General features: G+C 49.3%; 1 protein-coding gene across 2 annotated transcripts in view; it reads left to right on the forward strand.

The window, feature by feature from the left end:
- LOC120023170 (RNA-binding protein 25-like) overlaps positions 1 to 13,954 on the forward strand; it is a 41,912-nt gene extending 27,958 nt beyond the window's left edge. For both annotated transcript variants that reach the window (XM_038967185.1, XM_038967186.1), the window contains exons 13-18: positions 667 to 817; positions 1,513 to 1,981; positions 8,936 to 9,246; positions 9,731 to 9,829; positions 13,513 to 13,560; positions 13,764 to 13,954. In XM_038967185.1, the coding sequence (XP_038823113.1) occupies positions 667 to 817; positions 1,513 to 1,981; positions 8,936 to 9,246; positions 9,731 to 9,829; positions 13,513 to 13,560; positions 13,764 to 13,856 (1,171 nt within the window). In that variant the 3' untranslated portion in view covers positions 13,857 to 13,954. The remainder of the gene's footprint in view (positions 1 to 666; positions 818 to 1,512; positions 1,982 to 8,935; positions 9,247 to 9,730; positions 9,830 to 13,512; positions 13,561 to 13,763) is intronic.
- The last annotated feature ends 2,952 nt before the right edge of the window (positions 13,955 to 16,906 follow it).

Consider the following 16,906-nt stretch of genomic DNA (forward strand, 5'->3'; position numbering starts at 1 on the left):
TATCTTCTTCCTCAGAGAGATGAGGCCCTTTATCTTCTTCCTCAGAGAGAGAGATGAGGCCCTTTATCTACTTCCTCAGAGAGAGAGATGAGGCCCTTTATCTACTTCCTCAGAGAGATGAGGCCCTTTATCTACTTCCTCAGAGAGAGAGATGAGGCCCTTTATCTACTTCCTCAGAGAGAGAGATGAGGCCCTTTATCTACTTCCTCAGAGAGAGATGAGGCCCTTTATCTACTTCCTCAGAGAGAGATGAGGCCCTTTATCTACTTCCTCAGAGAGAGATGAGGCCCTTTATCTACTTCCTCAGAGAGATGAGGCCCTTTATCTACTTCCTCAGAGAGATGAACTGATGGATACCGTTTTTATATTTCTGCATCCAGCATAAAGGAAGTTGGAGTTAGTTTCATGAGCCAAATGCCTACCAGCGTTAGCGCAATGACTGGAAGTCTATGGTATCTGCTAGCAGTTAGCTTAGACCTTCAGTCATTGCGCTTAACACGCTAGTTAGCAATTGCGCTAACGCTAATTTGCAACTTCCTTCAAACTGCAGGCAGAGACATAAAAATGATATCCATGAGTTCGTCTGACCCTGGGGAAGTAGGGCCAAAATCCTGATGTATCCCTTTGAGCTGTATGACTGACTGGCCTTCCTCTCTGTCCCTCCAGGGGTAGTGCTTTACAGAAGCGTCTGAGAGATCGTGAGAAGGAGACGGAGCTGGATGAGAGAGACAGGAAGAGGGAGAAGGAGGAGCATGATCAGATCAGACAGAGACTGTTAGCTGAGGGACACCCAGACCCTGAGGCCGAGCTGCAGAGGGTATGTCTCCGTCTGTCTGTCTGTGTTTGTCTGGCCGTCTGGCTCTATTGCTGTCTGTCTGTCTGGCCGTCTGTCTGGCCGTCTGGCTCTATTGCTGTCTGTCTGTTTGTCTGGCCGTCTGGCTCTATTGCTGTCTGTCTGTCTGTCTGGCCGTCTGTCTGGCCGTCTGGCTCTATTGCTGTCTGTCTGTCTGTCTGGCCGTCTGGCTCTATTGCTGTCTGTCTGTCTGTCTGTCTGGCCGTCTGTCTGGCCGTCTGGCTCTATTGCTGTCTGTCTGTCTGGCCGTCTGGCTCTATTGTTGTCTGTCTGGTTGGATGGCTTTCTGGCTGGCTGGCTCTATCGCTGTCTGTCCGTCTGGGTGTTTGTCTGTCTCTGTCTGTCAACGCTGTGTTGTTATTGTTCAGGTTGTACCTCCCAGTTTCCAACCATTTCCTCCCTCCTGAACACAACCCTGCTGTCTGTCAGCTGGCTAACTGGCACATCAACAGACATGAGAAATGTGGATCGATGTGCATTAATGTGCATTGTACCTGTCAAATAGGGACAATGAACATGAATCAACATGAATCGACAATGCACATGAATCGACAATGCACATGAATCGACAATGCACATCTTTTTTATATATTTTTATTTTAAGTGTGTTGAGACTTTTTTTGTTGTTTAAATGCACTTTAAATACATTTGATTTGAAGATGGAGGAGGAGGCAGAGCGGAGGCGGCAGCCCCCAGTGAAGCCGGAGCCAGAGGAGGAGGTGCAGCAGGAGAAACCAAACCGGGACAGGGAGCACAGGGAGCACCGAGAGAGGGAGCACCGAGAGAGGGAGCACCACAGGGACAGGAGAGGAGGAGGAGGAGGAGGAGGAGAAGACAGGCCTCCTCTCCAGCACCTTCAACCCCAATCAGACGATGACTTGGAGGAAGGGGAGGAGCTTGATGATTGTGACAGGGAGGACTCGTCAGATGCCAGGCCAAACCCAAACCTGAAGCCCACGATGCGGCCAATCACATCGGCCCCCTCGGTGTCGTCGGGCAGCGGCGGCGCCACACCCAACTCCCCCGGCAACGAGTCTCCCTGCGGCATCATCATCCCTCATGAAAATTCTCCTGAAGCCCGGCCCACTGAGGAACAGCATCCCAAGGTTGGCCTCAGCCTCAAACTGGGTGAGTTAAAACTAGATTGAACTAGTTAGAACAAGATTGGCCTCAGCCTCAAACTGGTTAGGTAGCGTTGTATGTTGACAATGTCACATCTGTAATGCTGAAGGATACGGAACTTTCTGAAAGTAACTACTTAAATCGTCATCATCGTCTCTCTGCTTTAACGTGATGACCACACCGCTCGCGTTACAAAATAAATGTGCGCATACATGCTATTCAATCATTGCACCCACACTGCTCGCGTCAACGAGCGTCTGCGTAGCCAGGCGCTAAAATAGAACTGGTTCTATTTGTGACGCATGACGCTCTGTAAGTCCCGCCTCTCCCATATCCTCATTGGTTTTTAGGAGCATATACCCACGTGGGTGATTGGAAGATGATCTGAGGTCCACACTCCAGTTTGTGGTGGTAATGCACCTTAAAATTGGTTGCCAACCACAATATAAAGTCCAAAGAAGAAGAAGCCTGAAGGAGGAGAGATTACTAGAAACGAACTCGGTTTAACCTTTTATCTGTGGATTAATTGTCGGAGTAGAGGACCTTGTGCATTTCAGGTAAAATAACAACTCAACGTTTATATCCCAGGACAAATTAGCTAGCAACTGCAAGCTAGCTAAATAGGACAAATTAGCTAGCAACTGCAAGCTAGCTAAATAGGACAAATTAGCTAGCAACTGCAAGCTAGATAAATAGGACAAATTAGCTAGCAACTGCAAGCTAGATAAATAGGACAAATTAGCTAGCAACTGCAAGCTAGCTAAATAGGACAAATTAGCTAGCAACTGCAAGCTAGCTAAATAGGACAAATTAGCTAGCAACTGCGCGCTAGATAGCTAAATATCCATGAATGTTTAATGCTTTTCGACCTGTCCCCAAATTAATATAGTTGGTTTAGAGTTTGTTTTGTAATTTTAACCTGCGTGTCCTGATCGCGTCTGGTGTGGGTGGAAAAATTCAACACGCGCCCGGTCTAGTCAGCGTGTAACCCTCTAGCTTCATTCTCTATAACACACTGTAACCCTCTAGCTTCATTCTCTATAACCCACTGTAACCCTCTAGCTTCATTCTCTATAACCCACTGTAACCCTCTAGCTTCATTCTCTATAACCCACTGTAACCCTCTAGCTTCATTCTCTATAACCCACTGTAACCCTCTAGCTTCATTCTCTATAACCCACTGTAACCCTCTAGCTTCATTCTCTATAACCCACTGTAACCCTCTAGCTTCATTCTCTATAACCCACTGTAACCCTCTAGCTTCATTCTCTATAACCCACTGTAACCCTCTAGCTTCATTCTCTATAACCCACTGTAACCCTCTAGCTTCATTCTCTATAACCCACTGTAACCCTCTAGCTTCATTCTCTATAACCCACTGTAACCCTCTAGCTTCATTCTCTATAACCCACTGTAACCCTCTAGCTTCATTCTCTATAACCCACTGTAAGCCTCTAGCTTCATTCTCTATAACCCACTGTAAGCCTCTAGCTTCATTCTCTATAACCCACTGTAACCCTCTAGCTTCATTCTCTATAACCCACTGTAACCCTCTAGCTTCATTCTCTATAACCCACTGTAACCCTCTAGCTTCATTCTCTATAACCCACTGTAACCCTCTAGCTTCATTCTCTATAACCCACTGTAACCCTCTAGCTTCATTCTTTATAACCCACTGTAACCCTCTAGCTTCATTCTCTATAACCCACTGTAACCCTCTAGCTTCATTCTCTATAACCCACTGTAACCCTCTAGCTTCATTCTCTATAACCCACTGTAACCCTCTAGCTTCATTCTCTATAACCCACTGTAACCCTCTAGCTTCATTCTCTATAACCCACTGTAACCCTCTAGCTTCATTCTCTATAACCCACTGTAACCCTCTAGCTTCATTCTCTATAACCCACTGTAACCCTCTAGCTTCATTCTCTATAACCCACTGTAAGCCTCTAGCTTCATTCTCTATAACCCACTGTAACCCTCTAGCTTCATTCTCTATAACCCACTGTAACCCTCTAGCTTCATTCTCTATAACCCACTGTAACCCTCTAGCTTCATTCTCTATAACCCACTGTAACCAACCTATCTCTCTCTCCGTCCCCTCTATAACCCGTCTCTCTCTCTCTCCGTCCCCTCTATAACCCGTCTCTCTCTCTCTCCGTCCCCACTATAACCCGTCTCTCTCTCTCTCCGTCCCCACTATAACCCGTCTCTCTCTCTCCATCCCCTCTATAACCCGTCTCTCCGTCCCCTCTATAACCCGTCTCTCTCTCCGTCCCCACTATAACCCGTCTCTCTCTCTCTCCGTCCCCACTATAACCCGTCTCTCTCTCTCTCCGTCCCCACTATAACCCGTCTCTCTCTCTCTCCGTCCCCACTATAACCCGTCTCTCTCTCTCTCCGTCCCCACTATAACCCGTCTCTCTCTCTCTCCGTCCCCACTATAACCCGTCTCTCTCTCTCTCCGTCCCCACTATAACCCGTCTCTCTCTCTCTCCGTCCCCACTATAACCCGTCTCTCTCTCTCTCCGTCCCCACTATAACCCGTCTCTCTCTCTCTCCGTCCCCACTATAACCCGTCTCTCTCTCCGTCCCCACTATAACCCGTCTCTCTCCGTCCCCACTATAACCCGTCTCTCTCCGTCCCCACTATAACCCGTCTCTCTCTCTCTCCGTCCCCACTATAACCCGTCTCTCTCTCTCTCCGTCCCCACTATAACCCGTCTCTCTCTCTCTCCGTCCCCACTATAACCCGTCTCTCTCTCTCTCCGTCCCCTCTATAACCCGTCTCTCTCTCTCTCCGTCCCCACTATAACCCGTCTCTCTCTCTCTCCGTCCCCACTATAACCCGTCTCTCTCTCTCTCCGTCCCCTCTATAACCCGTCTCTCTCTCCGTCCCCACTATAACCCGTCTCTCTCTCTCCGTCCCCACTATAACCCGTCTCTCTCTCTCTCCGTCCCCACTATAACCCGTCTCTCTCTCTCTCCGTCCCCTCTATAACCCGTCTCTCTCTCTCTCCGTCCCCTCTATAACCCGTCTCTCTCTCCGTCCCCTCTATAACCCGTCTCTCTCTCTCTCCGTCCCCTCTATAACCCGTCTCTCTCTCCGTCCCCACTATAACCCGTCTCTCTCTCTCTCCGTCCCCTCTATAACCCGTCTCTCTCTCTCTCCGTCCCCTCTATAACCCGTCTCTCTCTCCGTCCCCTCTATAACCCGTGTCTCTCTCCGTCCCCTCTATAACCCGTCTCTCTCTCCGTCCCCACTATAACCCGTCTCTCTCTCTCTCCGTCCCCTCTATAACCCGTGTCTCTCTCCTTCCCCACTATAACCCGTCTCTCTCTCTCCGTCCCCACTATAACCCGTCTCTCTCTCTCTCTCTCCGTCCCCTCTATAACCCGTCTCTCTCCGTCCCCACTATAACCCGTCTCTCTCTCTCTCCGTCCCCTCTATAACCCGTGTCTCTCTCCTTCCCCACTATAACCCGTCTCTCTCTCCGTCCCCACTATAACCCGTCTCTCTCTCTCTCCGTCCCCTCTATAACCCGTGTCTCTCTCCTTCCCCACTATAACCCGTCTCTCTCTCTCCGTCCCCACTATAACCCGTCTCTCTCTCTCTCCGTCCCCTCTATAACCCGTCTCTCTCTCCGTCCCCACTATAACCCGTCTCTCTCTCTCTCCGTCCCCTCTATAACCCGTGTCTCTCTCCTTCCCCACTATAACCCGTCTCTCTCTCTCCGTCCCCACTATAACCCGTCTCTCTCTCTCTCCGTCCCCACTATAACCCGTCTCTCTCTCTCTCCGTCCCCACTATAACCCGTCTCTCTCTCTCTCCGTCCCCACTATAACCCGTCTCTCTCTCTCTCCGTCCCCACTATAACCCGTCTCTCTCTCCGTCCCCACTATAACCCGTCTCTCTCTCTCTCCGTCCCCACTATAACCCGTCTCTCTCTCTCTCCGTCCCCACTATAACCCGTCTCTCTCTCTCTCCGTCCCCACTATAACCCGTCTCTCTCTCTCTCCGTCCCCACTATAACCCGTCTCTCTCTCTCTCCGTCCCCACTATAACCCGTCTCTCTCTCTCTCCGTCCCCACTATAACCCGTCTCTCTCTCTCTCCGTCCCCACTATAACCCGTCTCTCTCTCTCTCCGTCCCCACTATAACCCGTCTCTCTCTCTCTCCGTCCCCACTATAACCCGTCTCTCTCTCTCTCCGTCCCCACTATAACCCGTCTCTCTCTCTCTCCGTCCCCACTATAACCCGTCTCTCTCTCTCTCCGTCCCCACTATAACCCGTCTCTCTCTCTCTCCGTCCCCACTATAACCCGTCTCTCTCTCTCTCCGTCCCCACTATAACCCGTCTCTCTCTCTCTCCGTCCCCACTATAACCCGTCTCTCTCTCTCTCCGTCCCCTCTATAACCCGTCTCTCTCTCTCTCCGTCCCCTCTATAACCCGTCTCTCTCTCTCTCCGTCCCCTCTATAACCCGTCTCTCTCTCCGTCCCCACTATAACCCGTCTCTCTCTCTCTCCGTCCCCTCTATAACCCGTCTCTCTCTCCGTCCCCACTATAACCCGTCTCTCTCTCTCCGTCCCCACTATAACCCGTCTCTCTCTCTCTCCGTCCCCACTATAACCCGTCTCTCTCTCTCTCCGTCCCCTCTATAACCCGTCTCTCTCTCTCTCCGTCCCCTCTATAACCCGTCTCTCTCTCCGTCCCCTCTATAACCCGTCTCTCTCTCCGTCCCCACTATAACCCGTCTCTCTCTCTCTCCGTCCCCTCTATAACCCGTGTCTCTCTCTCCGTCCCCACTATAACCCGTCTCTCTCTCTCTCCGTCCCCTCTATAACCCGTCTCTCTCCGTCCCCACTATAACCCGTCTCTCTCTCTCTCCGTCCCCTCTATAACCCGTGTCTCTCTCCTTCCCCACTATAACCCGTCTCTCTCTCCGTCCCCACTATAACCCGTCTCTCTCTCTCTCCGTCCCCTCTATAACCCGTGTCTCTCTCCGTCCCCTCTATAACCCGTGTCTCTCTCCTTCCCCACTATAACCCGTCTCTCTCTCTCCGTCCCCCCGTCTCTCTCTCTCTCCGTCCCCTCTATAACCCGTCTCTCTCTCCGTCCCCACTATAACCCGTCTCTCTCTCTCCGTCCCCTCTATAACCCGTGTCTCTCTCCTTCCCCACTATAACCCGTCTCTCTCTCTCCGTCCCCACTATAACCCGTCTCTCTCTCCGTCCCCACTATAACCCGTCTCTCTCTCTCCGTCCCCACTATAACCCGTCTCTCTCTCTCTCCGTCCCCACTATAACCCGTCTCTCTCTCTCTCCGTCCCCTCTATAACCCGTCTCTCTCTCTCTCCGTCCCCTCTATAACCCGTCTCTCTCTCCGTCCCCTCTATAACCCGTCTCTCTCTCCGTCCCCACTATAACCCGTCTCTCTCTCTCTCCGTCCCCTCTATAACCCGTGTCTCTCTCTCCGTCCCCACTATAACCCGTCTCTCTCTCTCTCCGTCCCCTCTATAACCCGTCTCTCTCCGTCCCCACTATAACCCGTCTCTCTCTCTCTCCGTCCCCTCTATAACCCGTCTCTCTCTCTCTCCGTCCCCTCTATAACCCGTGTCTCTCTCCTTCCCCACTATAACCCGTCTCTCTCTCCGTCCCCACTATAACCCGTCTCTCTCTCTCTCCGTCCCCTCTATAACCCGTGTCTCTCTCCGTCCCCTCTATAACCCGTGTCTCTCTCCTTCCCCACTATAACCCGTCTCTCTCTCTCCGTCCCCACTATAACCCGTCTCTCTCTCTCTCCGTCCCCTCTATAACCCGTCTCTCTCTCCGTCCCCACTATAACCCGTCTCTCTCTCTCCGTCCCCTCTATAACCCGTGTCTCTCTCCTTCCCCACTATAACCCGTCTCTCTCTCTCCGTCCCCACTATAACCCGTCTCTCTCTCTCTCCGTCCCCACTATAACCCGTCTCTCTCTCTCTCCGTCCCCACTATAACCCGTCTCTCTCTCTCTCCGTCCCCACTATAACCCGTCTCTCTCTCTCCGTCCCCACTATAACCCGTCTCTCTCTCCGTCCCCACTATAACCCGTCTCTCTCTCTCTCCGTCCCCACTATAACCCGTCTCTCTCTTTCTCCGTCCCCACTATAACCCGTCTCTCTCTCTCTCCGTCCCCACTATAACCCGTCTCTCTCTCTCTCCGTCCCCTCTATAACCCGTCTCTCTCTCTCTCCGTCCCCTCTATAACCCGTCTCTCTCTCTCTCCGTCCCCTCTATAACCCGTCTCTCTCTCTCCGTCCCCTCTATAACCCGTCTCTCTCTCTCTCCGTCCCCTCTATAACCCGTCTCTCTCTCCGTCCCCACTATAACCCGTCTCTCTCTCCGTCCCCACTATAACCCGTCTCTCTCTCTCTCCGTCCCCTCTATAACCCGTCTCTCTCTCTCTCCTTCCCCACTATAACCCGTCTCTCTCTCTCCGTCCCCACTATAACCCGTCTCTCTCTCTCCGTCCCCACTATAACCCGTCTCTCTCTCTCTCCGTCCCCACTATAACCCGTCTCTCTCTCTCTCCGTCCCCACTATAACCCGTCTCTCTCTCTCTCCGTCCCCACTATAACCCGTCTCTCTCTCTCTCCGTCCCCACTATAACCCGTCTCTCTCTCTCTCCGTCCCCACTATAACCCGTCTCTCTCTCTCTCCGTCCCCACTATAACCCGTCTCTCTCTCTCTCCGTCCCCTCTATAACCCGTCTCTCTCTCTCCGTCCCCTCTATAACCCGTCTCTCTCTCTCTCCGTCCCCTCTATAACCCGTCTCTCTCTCTCTCCGTCCCCACTATAACCCGTCTCTCTCTCTCTCCGTCCCCACTATAACCCGTCTCTCTCTCTCTCCGTCCCCACTATAACCCGTCTCTCTCTCTCTCCGTCCCCTCTATAACCCGTCTCTCTCTCTCCGTCCCCAGGCGCCGGCGCCAGCCCCAACCATCAGATCCACACTGGGAGTAAACGTAAGAAGCTGTCCAATGTCGACAGCGTCTTCAACAAGTTTGGAGAGGAGGAGGCCGACGAGGCGCCTCGTAAACGTAAGCTGGTTCCGCTGGACTACGGTGAGGATGATAAGAGTTTGGGTCTGGACGGGGCAGAGGTACCTGGAGGGAAGGGAGGACCAAACACAGAGGAGAAACGGAAACACATCAGGAGTCTGATTGAGAAGATTCCTACAGCCAGACCCGATCTGTTCAACTACCCTCTGGACTGGACTGCTGTGGACTCGGTAAGGAGGAATGAGGAGGAGGATTTTTTTTTAAATGTACCTTTTATTTAACTAGGCAAGTCAGTTAATTCTTATTTTCAATGACGGCCTAGTGGGTTAACTGCCTTGTTCAGGGGCAGAACGACAGATTTGTACCTTGTCAGCTCGGGGATTTGAACTTGCAACCTTTCGGTTACTAGTCCAACGCTCTAACCACTAGGCTACCCTGATGATGACGATGATGATGACGAGGCAGGTCGGCCCCAGAGCTCTGGTGTGGGTCAGTTGGTAATAACGTGACGGTTGCAGCGTTAAGGAGTGGTTCAAATATCCTGCAGGGTTCACACACGAACAAGTCCAATGGGTTCTGGTCCTCTTGTGGATAACATAAATCTACTCTTGACACATTTGATCGACTGGAAATTTAAAAGCGATGTGGAAGAACTAGCAAATTCTCTGTTACGTCACCGCATATGTCTGAAACCTTTTGTCCTTCCCGTCTCAGACTCTGATGGAGCGTCGTATCAGGCCCTGGATCAACAAGAAGATTATCGAGTACATCGGAGAGGAGGAAGCTACGCTAGTCGACTTTGTCTGTTCTAAGGTTAGTTAGAAACTGATTGCGTGGGGAGAGAGAGAATTGATTTTTCTGAGGAAGGATGACTTTTGGTTTCCTTGTTAGAAGTTTATAGACAAGGTATGACTGCAACCCCGATGCGTTTGTTTAGTTTTACCTGGTCACTGTTTTCAAACACTTTTACGTTTTTAGCATTTATTGGCACAAATCCAATGTACCTATACCACTGAGTGTACAAAACATTAGGAACACCTGACGTCGGGGCATGGACTCCACAAGGTGTCGAAAGCGTTCCACAGAAATGCTGGCTCATGTTGGCTGGATGTCCTTTGGGTGGGTGGACCATTCTTGATACACACAGGAAACTGTTGAGGGTGGAAAAACCCAGCAGCGTTGCAGTTCTTGTCACAAACCGGTGCGCCCGGGCACCTACTACCAAACCCCGTTCAAAGGCACATCAATATTTTGTCTTGCCCATTCACCCTCTGAATGGCACACAGACACAATCCATGTCTCTATTGTCTCAAGGCTTAAAAATCCTTCTTTAACCACCAGTCTCCTCCCCTTCATCTACACTGATTGAAGTGGATTTAACAAGTGACATCAGTAAGGGATCATAGCTTTCACCTGGATTCACCTGGTCAGTCCATGTAATGAAAAGAGCAGGTGTTCTTAATGTTTTGTACACTCAGTGTATGTTTGTCAATGGTACTAAAATGTCATTTTGGGGGGTGTGGGGTGAACTACTCCTTTACCTTAAAGCTATAATACATTGTAAGACTGGGACTACTCCTTTACCTTAAAGCTATAATACATTGTAAGACTGGGACTACTCCTTTACCTTAAAGCTATAATACATTGTAAGACTGGGACTACTCCTTTACCTTAAAGCTATAATACATTGTAAGACTGGGACTACTCCTTTACCTTAAAGCTATAATACATTGTAAGACTGGGACTACTGCTTTACCTTAAAGCTATAATACATTGCATTCAAGCTTGCAGTTATAATACATTGTAAGACGTGTCATAAACATGTATCTATGTTTCCACTGTAGTATTATATTCTTCACATTGGCCATGGAGGTAGTCGGAGGTAGTGACGGGACACAGTCGGAGGTTAGTGACGGGACACAGTCGGAGGTTAGTGACGGGACACAGTCGGAGGTAGTGACGGGACACAGTCGGAGGTAGTGACGGGACACAGTCGGAGGTTAGTGACGGGACACAGTCGGAGGTAGTGACAGGACACAGTCGGAGGTTAGTGACGGGACACAGTCGGAGGTAGTGACAGGACACAGTCGGAGGTAGTGACAGGACACAGTCGGAGGTTAGTGACGGGACACAGTCGGAGGTAGTGACGGGACACAGTCGGAGGTAGTGACGGGACACAGTCGGAGGTAGTGACGGGACACAGTCGGAGGTTAGTGACGGGACACAGTCGGAGGTTAGTGACGGGACACAGTCGGAGGTAGTGACGGGACACAGTCGGAGGTAGTGACGGGACACAGTCGGAGGTAGTGACGGGACACAGTCGGAGGTTAGTGACGGGACACAGTCGGAGGTAGTGACGGGACACAGTCGGAGGTAGTGACGGGACACAGTCGGAGGTAGTGACGGGACACAGTCGGAGGTAGTGACGGGACACAGTCGGAGGTTAGTGACGGGACACAGTCGGAGGTAGTGACGGGACACAGTCGGAGGTAGTGACGGGACACAGTCGGAGGTAGTGACGGGACACAGTCGGAGGTAGTGACGGGACACAGTCGGAGGTAGTGACGGGCCACAGTCGGAGGTTAGTGACGGGCCACAGTCGGAGGTTAGTGACGGGCCACAGTCGGAGGTAGTGACGGGCCACGGTCGGAGGTTAGTGACGGGCCACGGTCGGAGGTTAGTGACGGGCCACGGTCGGAGGTTAGTGACGGGCCACGGTCGGAGGTAGTGACGGGCCACGGTCGGAGGTTAGTGACGGGCCACGGTCGGAGGTTAGTGACGGGCCACGGTCGGAGGTTAGTGACGGGCCACGGTCGGAGGTTAGTGACGGGCCACGGTCGGAGGTTAGTGACGGGCCACGGTCGGAGGTTAGTGACGGGCCACGGTCGGAGGTTAGTGACGGGACACGGTCGGAGGTAGTGACGGGACACGGTCGGAGGTTAGTGACGGGACACGGTCGGAGGTTAGTGACGGGACACGGTCGGAGGTTAGTGACGGGCCACGGTCGGAGGTTAGTGACGGGCCACGGTCGGAGGTTAGTGACGGGCCACGGTCGGAGGTAGTGACGGGCCACGGTCGGAGGTTAGTGACGGGCCACGGTCGGAGGTTAGTGACGGGCCACGGTCGGAGGTTAGTGACGGGCCACGGTCGGAGGTTAGTGACGGGCCACGGTCGGAGGTTAGTGACGGGCCACGGTCGGAGGTTAGTGACGGGCCACGGTCGGAGGTTAGTGACGGGACACGGTCGGAGGTAGTGACGGGACACGGTCGGAGGTTAGTGACGGGACACGGTCGGAGGTTAGTGACGGGACACGGTCGGAGGTTAGTGACGGGACACGGTCGGAGGTTAGTGACGGGACACGGTCGGAGGTATTGAGGACCCATTGTCTCTGGCTGTGACGTATTCCCAGAAACAGTCAAAAGGTATTGAGGACCCATTGTCTCTGGCTGTGACGTATTCCCAGAGGCAGTCAAAAGGTATTGAGGACCCATTGTCTCTGGCTGTGACGTATTCCCAGAGACTGTCAAAAGGTATTGAGGACCCATTGTCTCTGGCTATGACGTATTCCCGGAGACAGTCAAAAGGTATTGAGGACCCATTGTCTCTGGCTGTGACGTATTCCCGGAAACAGTCAAAAGGTATTGAGGACCCATTGTCTCTGGCTGTGACGTATTCCCAGAGACAGTCAAAAGGTATTGAGGACCCATTGTCTCTGGCTGTCATGTATTCCCAGAGACTGTCAAAAGGTATTGAGGACCCATTGTCTCTGGCTGTCATGTATTCCCAGAGGCAGACAAAAGGTATTGAGGACCCATTGTCTCTGGCTGTCATGTATTCCCAGAGGCAGACAAAAGGTATTGAGGACCCATTGTTTCTGGCTGTCATGTATTCCCAGAGGCAGACAAAAGGTATTGAGGACCCATTGTCTCTGGCTGTCATGTATTCCCAGAGGCAGACAAAAGGTATTGAGGACCCATTGTCTCTGGCTGTCATGTATTCCCAGAGGCAGACAAAAGGTATTGAGGACCCATTGTCTCTGGCTGTCATGTATTCCCAGAGGCAGACAAAAGGTATTGAGGACCCATTGTCTCTGGCTGTCATGTATTCCCAGAGGCAGACAAAAGGTATTGAGGACCCATTGTCTCTGGCTGTCATGTATTCCCAGAGGCAGACAAAAGGTATTGAGGACCCATTGTCTCTGGCTGTCATGTATTCCCAGAGACAGTCAAAAGGTATTGAGGACCCATTGTCTCTGGCTGTCATGTATTCCCAGAGGCAGACAAAAGGTATTGAGGACCCATTGTCTCTGGCTGTCATGTATTCCCAGAGACAGTCAAAAGGTATTGAGGACCCATTGTCTCTGGCTGTCATGTATTCCCAGAGACAGTCAAAAGGTATTGAGGACCCATTGTCTCTGGCTGTCATGTATTCCCTGCAGTAGGCTTTGTGAGTGTTCTGGTCTTCCACGGGGGTTTAACAGCTTGTTGTCTCCTCAGGTGATGTCACACGGCACACCGCAGGGGATCTTGGATGATGTTGCCATGGTGAGTTAAATAATGATTTTAAAACATGGTCGTAGGAACAATCTTATAGGCTTAACCAGTTTTTACGGTTCCATGTGTTATTAAATGTAAGCCTACATTTGAGTTAGTTATCAATCTAAGTTTTGTTCTCGTCAACAGTGCAGTAGTCTAGACATAACAGGTATTAAGAGACGAGACCACTAACTGATGTATTGGACCTGCAGGTTCTGGACGAGGAGGCAGAAGTGTTCATAGTTAAAATGTGGAGGCTGTTGATCTACGAAACAGAGGCCAAGAAGATTGGTCTGGGGAAATGAAGACTAGGACTACAGTACTACTATCTAGGACTACAGTACTACTATCTAGTACTACTATCTAGGACTACAGTACTACTATCTAGGACTACAGTACTACTATCTAGTACTACAGTACTACTATCTAGTACTACTATCTAGGACTACAGTACTACTATCTAGTACTACTATCTAGGACTACAGTACTACTATCTAGGACTACAGTACTACTATCTAGTACTACAGTACTACTATCTAGGACTACAGTACTACTATCTAGTACTACTATCTAGTACTACAGTACTACTATCTAGGACTACAGTACTACTATCTAGTACTACAGTACTACTATCTAGGACTACAGTACTACTATCTAGTACTACAGTACTACTATCTAGTACTACTATCTAGTACTACAACAGTACTACTGCTGTCAGGGACAGTTTTTCCTCCGGGCGTCAAGTCTCTTTATTTCTCTTGACTGATCACACGGACACCTCTCACTCACTAGGGTGTTGAGCCTATGAGCATGGGCCTATTACCAGTCCCCAACCCCCCTCTATCCCCCACAACCCCCTTCTTTGCCCCAACCCCCCTCTATCCCCCACAACCCTCTTCTTTGCCCCAACCCCCCTCTATCCCCCACAACCCCCTTCTTTGCCCCAACCCTCCTCTACCGCTCCCCCCAAAAGATCTCTTTTAAATAAGTATAGACTTCCCTGAGTCAATACATGTTAGAAACACCTTTTGGCGGCGATATACAGCTGTGTCTTTCTGGGTAAGTTTCTTAAGAGCTTTTCACACCTCGATTGTACAATATTTTGACATTATTCTTTAAAAAAAAAAATCAAGCTGTCAAGTTGATTGTTGATTATTGCTAGACACCCGTTTTCAAGTCTTGCCATAGATTTTCAAGCCAATTTAAGTCAAAACTGTAACTAGGCCACTCAGGAACATTCAATGTCATCTTGGTAAGCAACTCCAGTGTAGATTTGGCATTGTGTTTTAGGTTATTGTCCTGCTGAAAGGTTAATTTGTCTCCCAGTGTCTGTTGGAAAGCAGACTGAACCAGGTTTTCCTCTAGGATTTTGCCTGCGCTTAGCTCTATTCCGTTTATTTTTATCCCAAAAAAAAACTCCCACATTGAGTACCACTCTTCATATTTTCATGCATGGCAGTGCCTGCATCATGTTATGGGTATGCTTGTCATTGGCAAGGCTGTGTTGGATTTTCCCCAAACATAATGCTTTGTAGTCAGGACAAAAAGTAAATTTCTTTGACACATTTTTGCAGTCTTACTTAAGTGCCTTGTCGCAAACAGGATGTGTGTTAAGGAATATTTTTATTCTGTACAGGCTTCCTTCTTTTCACTCTTGTCATTTAGGTTAGTATTGTGGAGTAACTACAATGTTGTTGATCCATCCTCAGTTTTCTCCTATCACAGTCGTTAACTTCTCTAGGATATGTGGGACGCTAACGTCCCACTTGGCCAAAAGCCAGTAAAAATGCAGAGCGCCAAATTCAAATATATTACTATAAAAATCAAACTTTCATGAAATCACACATGGAAGACACCAAATTAAAGCTACACTTGTTGTGAATCCAGCCAACATGTCTGATTTCAAAAAGGATTTACGGCGAAAGCACACCAAAAGATTGTTAGGTCAGTACATAGCCACAGAAAAACACAGCCATTTTTCCAGCCAAAGAGAGGAGTAACAAAAAGCAGAAATAGAGAAGAAATTAATCACTAACCTTTGATGATCTTCATCAGATGACACTCATAGGACTTCATGTTACACAATACATGTATGTTTTGTTCGGTAAAGTTCATATTTATATCCAAAAATCTGAGTTTAGGCGGGACGCTACTGTCTCACTTGGCAAAAAGCCAGAGAAAATGCAGAGCGCCAAATTCAAATTAATTACTATAAAAATTACTATAAAAATCAGACTTTCATTAAATCACACATGAAAGATACCAAATTAAAGCTACACTGGTTGTGAATCCAGCCAACATGTCAGAATTCAAATAGGCTTTTCGGGCGAAAGCAAACGATGCTATTATCTGAGTTAGCACCATTGTAAACAAAGAGAGATAAGCATATTTCAACGCTGCAGGCGCGACACAAAACGCAGAATAAAAAATATAATTCATGCCTTTGACGAGCTTCTGTTGTTTGCACTCCAATATGTTCCATAAACATCACAAATGGTCCTTTTGTTCGATTAATTCCGTCGATATATATCCAAAATGTCCATTTATTTGGCGCGTTTGATCCAGAAAAACACCGGTTCCAACTTTGCTCAAACGTGGCTACAAAATATCTCAAAAGTGACATGTTTTGGCAAAGTTTACAGGTAAAACTACTTTTGTAATACATCTTTAGGTATTTTTTAACGTTAATAATCGATAAAATTTAAGACGGGATGATCTGTGTTCAATACAGGATTAAAACAATCTGTAGCATGCTTTCTGGTTACGCGTCTCAATCTAGAAGAAAAAGAAACGCACACCTATTTAGGCGAGGTGCTGGCTAGCGGAGTAGAACACCTATTTAGGCGAGGTGCTGGCTAGCGGAGTAGAAAACTAGAAAATAAAGGAGAGCCGCACACTCTAGGTGCTCAGATGCAAAAATATTTAATTTACCAACGTTTCGACAGGCAAGCTGTCTTCATCAGGGTACAATCACAGACACTGCAGGATGACTCGTTTATATAGTGTCAAAAGACACACAGGTGTCTGTAATCATGGCCAAGAGTGGCCTAATATCATTGGTTAATTCTCAAATATTAAAATGGCATACAAAGAGCAGCATACAAAAAACAAATGGATAGCATACGATCATATTCATTTTAGACTACACAAGCTTACAAACAATGGCAAAGTCACAATAATCACAGGAATGGCTTCAGATCAAAGTCTACGTTGAGACCGAAGGGCGCAAGGGTCTTTAAGTTAAAGATCCAGGCAGCCTCTCGTTTTAACAATAAATTATCAAGGTCACCCCCTCTCCTAGGGAGGGTGACATGTTCGATGCCAATATAACGCAGAGACGAAATCGAGTGGCCTG

Source organism: Salvelinus namaycush, chromosome 28 (assembly GCF_016432855.1).
Source record: "Salvelinus namaycush isolate Seneca chromosome 28, SaNama_1.0, whole genome shotgun sequence".
NCBI classification, from domain to species: domain Eukaryota; kingdom Metazoa; phylum Chordata; class Actinopteri; order Salmoniformes; family Salmonidae; genus Salvelinus; species Salvelinus namaycush.